We start from the raw sequence: 10,234 nt of genomic DNA, 5'->3' as shown, positions 1-10,234 counted from the left end.
CTCTCATGGTCTTTGTATTCCTCTTCTGCCAACGGGCGGTGACAATGGCGAGCTTGCCAGGATACTAGCCCACTTATTACATCACGCTTGTTTGGGAGAGCGGGAGCACTGTCATGGCTAGTTCCGGGATTGTAGAAACTGAGAAGCTCATGGCGGCCGGAAAAGAGCTGGGGTACGTTGGTGAAGAGCTCAGGAACTGGGTCGAGCGAGAAAAGAACTATTTGAGAGAAGAGCGAGCACAGGCGCGCGAGGCGGCAAAAGAAGAACAACAAGCGAGAGAACGCGCATGCCAGGCCGAAGCCATCAGACTAGACAAAGAACGCGAGATATTAGAATTGCGAATCGCGGCTCAGGAAAGAGAAACTCGCGTGGCACGAGACGAGGGGGACCGAAGTAATTCAGCTGGACCAAGTCATCGGGCAAGCCCTCAAAAGCTTATTCCGCAATACAACGAGAAGCGCGACGACCTCGACGCTTATTTTCAAAGATCTGAGCGTACGGCGACAGGTCTAGAATGACCACAAGAGAAGTGGGCAACCACCCTGAGTTTATGCCTAACGGGAGAGGCATTGAGCGTCGTTGGTCGCATGACTCCTGCGGACGCGATGGATTACACCAAGTTGAAGCTCGCGCTGCTGCAGAGGTTCCGATATACCAAAGAAGGTTATCGTGAGAAATTTCGTGATGCGAAACCGGGAGACGGAGAAACTAGACGACAGTTTGCGGCGAGGTTGGCCGGATATTTTGATAGATGGTTGGAAGTTGCTGAGGTGGAGAAGAGGTTCGTGGCGCTACGAGAGACGATGCTCATCGAACAGTTTATTAAAACATGTTCCAGCAAGCTAACCGTGTTCTTGAAAGAAAGGGACTGCACGACGCTAGACGATCTGGCAGGAAAGGCTGACGTATTTCTAGAAGCGCAAGTTCAACCGAGCAATGAAAAAGCGAAAAGAGACGAACGTGAGTTTAATGCCAGCATGAGGACATCCGGTAACGCGCTCAAGGAGGATGTAAGGAGAACTCTCCGATGTTTCTTGTGTAACAAGATAGGGCACAAGGCAGAGAACTGCCAGAGTCAAAGCAAGTACTCTAGACCACCTACGTGTTGGCACTGTGGGAAGCCGGGGCATAAAGCTGAAAGATGCAACCTGAGGTCTGAAGATAAGACACAAGTTTCTTGCCTATGGACAGCATCGGATGAAAGGCAAGGGGAACCGGACGATTCCTACATTACCCTCAAGAATGGAGGCAGGATCCTAGTTGTAAATGCGGCTGTTGGACGAGCACCCAAGTTCTTGGTGGATAACATGCCTGTAGTTGAAGGTCGTGTTGGGGAACAAAAGGTAACAGTGCTGCGGGACACTGGCTGTAATACCGTAGTTGTGAAAAAGAGCCTAGTCCCTGTCGAGTGCTACACTGGCAAATCGAGCCCTGTATTTTTACTTGACCGAACCGTAAAATACCTACCAGAGGCTGAGATCTTTGTTGATACACCTTTCTTCGTTGGAAAAGTTATCGCAAAATGTATTGACAACCCACTGTACGATTTAGTTCTCGGCAACATCCCCCAGGCAAGAGAGGCACACGAGCCGGACCCGGCCTGGAATTGCGACCAACAGAGCAGCAACGAAATTACACCGCGGACCGAGCATCTGGGTAGCGAGGACATGGAAGAGCAGAGAATCGAGAAGAACAGAGCTGATTCATCACGACACGTCCCAAGTAGCCACTCTACAATGCTACATGTCAACGTCGCCGGACTTGGACAGACGAAGAACGGTAGCAATAGAGGAGAGGCACCCTTGAACGTACCACAGGTTCCAATCCTTGAAACGACAGCAGAGGAGCTCTCGAAGGAGCAGAGGAATGACCCATCCCTGAAGAAGTGCTTCGACAACGTAGGAAAAGTGATAAGGAAACACAAATGCCGGACAAGATATGACATGGTGATTCGAAACAACTTGCTTTTCCGAAGATGCGTGTTCGCCACTGGGAGAAGCATTGAGCAATTAGTGCTCCCAACGAGATACAGGCCAACTGTGTTGTCAATGGCACACGATGGCATCATGTCTGGACATCAAGGTGTGAAGAATACGCTTGCATTGGCGACAGAAGAGTTCTTCTGGCCCGGAATTCAGAGCGACATCAAGCGGTATGTTCGCTCATGCGACGTCTGCCAACGAACAGTGCCAAAAGGAAGAGTGGGCAAAGCACCTCTGGGGACCATGCCTACAATCGACACACCACTCAAGCGAGTGGCAGTCGACATCATCGGGCCAATTAGACCAACAGCAAGTTCGGGCAACCGATATATTTTGACGATGGTGGACATGGCCACAAGGTACCCGGACGCTGTCCCCTTGAGGAACACTGGAACAGAGCAAGTGGCAGAAGCGCTCTTAGAGATGTTTGCCAGGTACGGCATTCCATCAGAGGTCCTTAGCGATCGAGGCTCCTGCTTCACCTCAGATCTCATGAAGGAGGTGAGCAAACTTCTTTCGGTGAAGCGTCTACTGGCCACCCCTTACCACCCGATGGCGAATGGACTGGTTGAGAGATTTAACGAAACCATCAAACAGATGATGAAACGAATGTGTCAAGAAAGGCCCAAAGACTGGGATAGATACCTTCTGGCATTGCTGTTTGCCTACAGAGAAGTCCCGCAAGCAAGCCTGAAGTTCTCACCTTTTGAGTTGCTCTATGGGAGGAAGGTGCGCGGATCTTTGGCCATCCTCAAGGAGATATGGTCCAACGAGTCTCTCAAAGCTGACCTCAAGACGACCTACGCCCATGCCTTAGAATTAAGAAATAAACTGGAAGGGACATGCGAGTTGGCTCACCATTGTTTGGAAGAAGCCAAGGGCAAGTACAAAAAATACTACGACAAGAAGACCGTCACCCGCCAACTGAAACCAGGGGACTTGGTTCTCATCCTGCTTCCAAGCGATCACAATAAACTGATCATGCAATGGAAGGGACCCTTTGAAGTCTCAAGTAGGAGAAATGAAGTCGACTACGAGCTTGATGTGGGCGGAAGAAAGAAAGTATTCCACGTGAATATGGTAAAAAAAATGAAGAAAGGCTGGAGTATGGGATGAATCAGCCAAGTTGCGGCGCGGCGACGCAAGACTTCAGCGAGAAGACTCTTTCCGAAAGAAACACTACAGAACAGTCTTGGCAAGATGTCGTCGTCAACGAGGACTTGCAGGACAAGGAAAAGGACGAGGTATGGAGATTGATTGGACAATACCAGTCGGTGTTTTCAGACCGACCCGGCCAGACCAACTTGATAACGTGTGACTTGAAACTGGCCACTGAGGAACCAGTCCGGGTGAGACAATATGCGTTGCCCTTTGCGATCCAAGACGTAGTAGAAGAGGAGATCTCGGATATGCTACACACTCTTAAAAAAAAAGGAGTAGTACTTCGTCCTTTTTGGGGACTAAATCGATGTCACTGAGAGTGATCCCCCCAAAACGGCAAAACCCCGGTTTAGTCCCTCCCTTTTCTTTTAGTCCCTTTTCATTGATCCCTTCAGGTCAAAGTTTTGAACCGTTAAGAGGAGTGCTTTTGATCCCTACAGCAGGGCATCAGGGACTAAGCTTAACTCTTCAGGGGATTAATTATGGTCCCTTGAGCGCCGTCGTGTTTATAATTGGGGGAGTAACTTTGATCCCTTTGGGGATCAACAGTGGGGATTGGGGGACTAACCTTTTTTTATTGGGGACTAAAGTTCGTCCCTTTGGGGATTAATTTTGCCACTTAAAGGGATGATATTTATAGTGACGGGGGAGTAACTTTCGTCCCTTTGGGGATTAATTTTGCCACTTAAAGGGATGATATTTATAGTGACGGGGGAGTAACTTTCGTCCCTTTGAGGATCAATTTTGACCCTTTTAGGGATTAATTTTATAGTATTGAGAGGGTAATTTTCGTCCTTTTGTGAACGAATTTTGACACTTTTAGAGCCGAAATTACTAGTAATGAGACCCTTTAGCTGTGAATAGGAGTGAAAGGTTTGCGGCATTGAACAGCTTCCTATTCAGAAAAGGCAGATTGTGCAACTTGTTTGAAAAGGTATATCTTCTGAAAAGTTGCACAAAGTGTCTTTTCAGAGCAGGGAGGTATTCAATACCTCAGACCTTTCACTCCCATTCACAGCTAAATATTGCAGTACATATGAAAAGTCGCACACCTTTATTTGGAAAAAGCAAGCCTTTGTTGTGAAAGAAGCTGCGAAGACTGGATATGCGGACAACACTCGTAGAACTTTGAGGCAGGTTTTTTTACAGCTAACATCACCATTTTACGAAACATTGCACCAGCTATCTGTAGAAAAAAAAACTAGCACTTTCATTGTGGAAATATATTTATTCTAGAACTACAGAACACTGTAAATGAAAACAATTGCACATCACAAGAAAGTATACAAGAAAATACTGCCATCTTGGCACTGAAGAACTTGCCGAAATTTTACACGACTAGCATATATATAGGAATCTACAATGGTTCTTAGTGCTGCTGAACGAGCCCGAAAAATTGGTGCCTGAACATTAAAAGTTAAAGCATTCACTGAATGTGCATGTTACCTGTTGAAAATGTAAGGAATTTCGCCTCCTTCCTGTGAAAAATTAGACGAACTTGCCAGGGCCTACGGTGGACATGCTTGCAGCTTTAGCAATGCTTGTAAACTGCGACGTCATTTTGTTCTAAGCAAGGGAAGCAGAAGGCGATCTCATCTGCTCGTTGTGCCTACCGGGAGTTACAACCATCGCCAACTCTATCATCTGCAGACATGACTGCTATTGACACTGGTCAGTTTGTCGGTCTTATTTTTCATGTGAAGGGAGCTAAGCTTTGAAATTACTGCAGGAAAAATTCACATTTGGTGAAATCTTAATTGAGCTTTCTACATGCAGGATGATTGTTCTGGCTCGTTTCACAGCACTAAAACATATTGTAGACACCCTAATATCCATTCAAAAATAAGAAAACTTGTAGAGAAAAAAAAAGCTAACAAGAGACAGCTCTTTTTAATGTCGTTTGTTCCCTTTTTTAATGAAAATGACTATAAAAAGTCAAACACCTTAGTAAAAGAGCTCCCAATCATAAAATGTAAGACAGTAAAATTACTAGTATATTTATAAATTAAAAAAAAGAAAAAAACCTGGGAAAGGTTTTTGGCCTGTAGGAACATATCTGCTCAAGAAATTACTAGTATATAAGATGACTCAAGTCCCCAGGCTCGACCTAAAATGGACCGTAAAAATTGACGCCTGTACGTAGCGATCTAAATTTTTCGTCATAGGTGTATTTCACAGGTCGTTTTTTTTTAATTACAAAGCGCAGCTCTTTTTCTGTAAATAATAGGGCGAATAAACTTGCCACGGTCTACGACGTGAAGGCGACGATGTTTACGGTCCATTTTTGATCGAGCCCGGTGACTTGGGTCACCCTATATTTATAAATAAAAAAAAAAAAAAACAGAACAAAAAATTTGCCATGGGTTTTAGACCTTCAGGAATGCATGTGCTCAAGAAAGTAAAAATAATGTTCACTTAAATGCGAATGCATTCCTTCAATGCGTTACACAAGCCCAGAACAACATTCTTTTAACAACAAGTGTGGAAAAAGCTTTTTTTTTTAATTTAGGATGGTCAGCAGCCTTGTGTTCATGCAGCCCAGCTTTGAATGTTTGAGACCTACAAGTCTCTTTAAACAAACAAATGTGCAAAAATATTTAACGAAGTACTGAAGGTCGAAAACCCATGCCAGGCAGACACGAAGTGCCACAGCTTCCAGAGGGTCCTCTGTCTCATAAGCCAGATTTACAAAAAGCACACTGCAGCGCTCTGTTGGGGTCCTGGGACACACTTCGATGGAATAGACTGCGGGGAACGTCTGAAACAAAGGTTGGGAATTAAAACAAATCATAAAATCGAAGGCTTTCTGACAAAAAGAGAGGCCTGCCCTTAGAGCAGATACAAGTAACTGATGATAAGCAGATACAGGTAACTGATAGACTACCTGAAACAGGTTCAGTACATACTCCCTAAACCTAACACCCCAAACCAGTTACCCTAATATTGTTCTTGGCAAATCAAAGCTAAATTGGTCATTGGAGCAGCTGGAATATCCTCTCCAGGCTAGGTCATCATCGGGTACCCAAACTTCACCACGTTGTTTGACTGGTGAGCAAAGGAGTAGCACAAACAACGCAAAAGATGGACCATCTCCGGTCAACAGTAAGTTTCGGGAGCACTGCGATATCTAAAACTCCTAGATGCGGTTGATGTATGTGAAAAGGTTCTTAACACGGATTCATCTAAAGCCTTGCATTAAAGCCAGAAAGGTATTTCGTTTATAACGAAAAATTCAGCCTTCAGGCTCAAAATACAAACGTGAGATTGTCATTTACGGATATTGTTGATCATTTCCTCAATACAACATTGGTTCTGTTCTTGAGCAGGTGACATCGTACAAGTACCTAGGTGTCCATATAACATCTGACCTCTCCTGGCAAACTCGCATTAATTTTATTGCTAACAACGCTAATCGCATGCTAGGTTACTTATGCCGCAACTTCTCAAGGGCTCCTTCATCATTAAAACTACTACTGTACAAGACCCTCGTTAGATCCAAGCTTGAGTATGCGAGTTCGGTGTGGGACCCAGGCCATGAATTTCTAATTAATCAAATTGAATCCGTACAAAATCGTGGCGCACGTTTTATATTGTCTAATTTCTCGCGTTTTTCCAGTGTATCATCCATGAAACTTCCGAATCTTTCGTTGCGTAGAAAATTATCTCGTTTGTCCTTATTTCACAAAATTTATCATCACAACCAGCATCTAAGTGAAGACCTTTTTTCTGAACCATCGTATGCATCCCATCGAAATGATCATCACCATAAAGTCAACGTGCCTTTCAGTCGCACGAAGCTCTTTTTTGATTCTTTTATCCCAAGAACTACTAATGACTGGAACCACCTGCCCACCTCCATCGCCACAATCACAGACGCTCCTGCATTCAAGTCTGCCATTGAAAACTATTATGTTAACTAATATGTGTTGAATTCTATTTTTTGTACATTTGTTTTTCCCCCACTCCCTTCTGTAATGCCGTGTGGCCTTGAAGGTATTGAAATAAATAAATAAATAAATAAAAATAAATAAATAAATAAATATTCAGCCCATATCTGAACAGGACGGGTATATTTCAAATTTCGTTAAGTATCCCTTTAAAATATTTTCATACCACAGAGCACAGACACTTCAGAATTTTTTTGTCCAACCACCATTCTACACTATACTCTGTATCACCTTAGTCAGGGCGCAGCGGATGCTGCGAGCCATCAGAGCTAATCCAAAGCTGTGCGGGTGTCATGTGTTCTTAGAGAGTGGGCGCGGCGACATGTGTTATGTGCTATGTTCAAAGAGCACGATTAAATGGGATTGCTCTTAGCATCCGCTGCATCCGGACATAGGGTGAAACAGTAATACCATGCAGTCAAATCCTACCAGGTGAGAATTAAGGGCCTGATTTTGTTTCCTCATATGCACACAGTTAATAACAGAATAATCACCCATGCTAGTAGATTGTTTTTTAAACTAATCCTTTCAATTGTGCTCAGTGCCAAGTGTCACGGCAATTCACCACAAAATATGAAGGCTCTATTTAAGCATCACATCAGTAATGCAAATTTATATTTCTTTTTAAATACAGCCATTCCCCCATTTTTTTTTAATGTTACTCATCACCAGACGGTCCCTCACAATTTAAAATTAATGTACAGAAGCATTTGGAATTTCAGATGCTGTACAGATAACAGTTAGATATCTCGAATTTAATTTACATAGTTTGCACCCACCTATCACATGAACTGAGTCGGCACCAATTCGGTTGCAATAGAAAGCTAGCTGGATTGGGACTTCCGCTAACAGTCAATGAAGGCTAAATTGTAAAGCAGGTATACCTTGTTTCTCCGATTCTTTAACATCATCCATCCTTTCAACAGTCTGGTAGAAAATGTCCGGCTTTGTCTTGCCCTCTGTCAGTTCAAGGGCGGCCGCCAGGTTTTCTGAGGCAATTTAAAAAAAGAGTTGCTCGGCATCGACGCTCGTGATGCGATTAAACTCAGCAAAAATCTGAAATAAAAATAGATGATCTTTAGTGAGCCAATAAATCGTAAACTACCCTGTAGAAAAGCAGGAGATAAAAAAAAAAGATTCCCAATTTATTATGAGAAACAGAATCGTAATTGCAAAGATGTCAGTGGGATAATAAAAGACTCGTGGTGCTTGCTTTTGCCATGGAGGAAGTGCCAGTTAATAAGACTATGATGTTGTTATCAGTTTTCTGAAAGTAATTCGTTCCAAGCACATCTCATTATGCTTGTGATCACATTTAGTTTTGCCCGTGCTTTGAGAAATGCTGTTAATACTTACTTTAAAATAAACAAAGGAATAAAAACAAGTATGAAGTACCCCAATTTTCCACATAAGCCAACTAATTCAGAATGTGCAGTGTTTTTGGTTGGCCAGTTACGATCAGATACATCTCAGCTGCACCAAATCTCGCTCAGCAGGAGGAACCTACCAAAATATAAAGCTATTTGCTCGGTTTTCTAGCCCTCCACAAATATAACTAAAACGCAAGTATTTTCTTATAATGCTGCTATAAAAAAGGCAAGCAAGAAGTGGCCTATGAGGAGAATTTTTTTCAAAGGCATGTTGAACTTGAAGAATTCCCACTGAATTGAGCAACAGCGCAAGGACAGTGTGCTTGCTCTCTTGAAAACTTCCAACAGGTTGGCAGGGCAGTGCCATTTTAAACCTTGTTATCACATTGGGTATGCTCTCAGATCCAGCCAGCTGTCGATCATAAAACTGGTGACCATGCTTTCTGCACATAGTCATGTGCACGAGGGCAGGGTCAGGTAATGAAATACTTGTCCAGAGAGCCCGTAGTTTCTGCCAACCCGTAAGCTGAGCCCTTGGAAGGAAATTAATAGCAAAAGACGAACGGCTTCATTTACTGCAAATGTGCTGAAAAAGAAAAGTGTAATACAACAAAGGGTAAAGTGCACCTTTTTTTATATCTTCTGCATCATGAAGCCTTACAATAATCTCGCAGAACAGGGCCGGTCTTGGTTTTCCCTCAGTCACCATGAGAACAGTTGGCAGGTTTTCTGAGGCAACATTCATAAATCGCTCCTTTGCCTTGGCGCCAGTACTAATACAAAAAGACACTGCAAAGATCTGCAAGAAACATTATTTTCACATTTTCAGTCAACTTGAAGATATTTGTAAACAGCTCTTTTTAAAAAAGAAAAAGCGAAAAAAATCATCACTTATCAGTTGTAACAAAATCGTAATTGATGTAAGTGGGATAAAAAAGGAGACCCATCATGGTGCCAGACTTCACCATGACAGGACTAACGGCGCATTTATGCCAGGACTGGAGCCGCAACTGCAAAGCAGATCTGTGCGTTGAGGAACATTTTCCCCAACCGCGTCACCGAGATATCCCTGCAGGAGCTTCCATTCGCTAGCAGCGCGAATGCACCATAATGGGGGTGGTAGTGGTCTTATCAGGGAACTTACTGCTCCTAAAAGCATGAGCAACATCGTTAGTAAGCAACATATTACCTGGTCTTTAGGGCTTTAGGGCTGGATAGTCGTCTACGGTGTTGAAGATTGTAGGGTGTATGCTGATGTACCCTCCTTGCCCAAAAAGTCCTCTCCATGGCATCTTTCACCATCTCCATATACGTAGTAGCTCCCTTCCTTTCTCTTCTCATTGCGTCCATGTGGCCGGCTATGAAATTTCAATCTTCAGTCGTGGGCGAGGATGCTTGCAGCTTCTGAAAATTAGAAGGAACGAAGTAAACCAACCTTGAGCATAGTAAAAACACTCAGAGATTTCGAAAAAGAAAGGACAGGCAGGCATAGTCTTAATTAACTAGCACCAGCTTGTTTTCGCCGTAAACCTCATAAATAAACCCTTTTCCATATGTCTGTTCTCCACCAGTGGTCGAATTTTTTTTTTTGCTACATCAAAAGTATTTCTTTAATAACATTCAAGAGACAAAGCCTACAAGTGCGAAATCAATAGTTTAATGAGCTCAATAATCAAAGATTACTCAGTTAGTTCAATGCCTCCTAGATCGCAAGGCTTTAGTGTTGCTGGATTCTACCCCCTCTCATAGGTCATCGCAAGGCTGACTGGAAAAA

General features: G+C 43.4%; 1 protein-coding gene across 1 annotated transcript; it reads left to right on the top strand.

Moving 5' to 3' along the window:
* The first annotated feature begins 605 nt into the window (after positions 1-605).
* LOC120849828 lies at positions 606-3,098 on the top strand. The gene has a single exon (XM_040222082.1). The coding sequence runs from the start codon at positions 606-608 to the stop codon at positions 3,096-3,098; it is 2,493 nt and encodes an 830-aa protein (XP_040078016.1).
* Positions 3,099-10,234: the final 7,136 nt, after the last annotated feature.

The sequence above is a fragment of the Ixodes scapularis genome, unplaced genomic scaffold (genome assembly GCF_016920785.2).
Source record: "Ixodes scapularis isolate PalLabHiFi unplaced genomic scaffold, ASM1692078v2 PGA_scaffold3__209_contigs__length_174095766, whole genome shotgun sequence".
NCBI classification, from domain to species: Eukaryota; Metazoa; Arthropoda; class Arachnida; order Ixodida; family Ixodidae; genus Ixodes; species Ixodes scapularis.
The sequence above is the reverse complement of the archived record's forward strand: the minus strand, read 5'-3'. Positions and strand labels throughout refer to the sequence as shown.

What these genes read in the sequence shown, in the direction of transcription:
- LOC120849828 (XM_040222082.1), top strand. Translation starts at nt 606, where the DNA reads ATGGATTACACCAAGTTGAAGCTCGCGCTGCTGCAGAGGTTCCGATAT.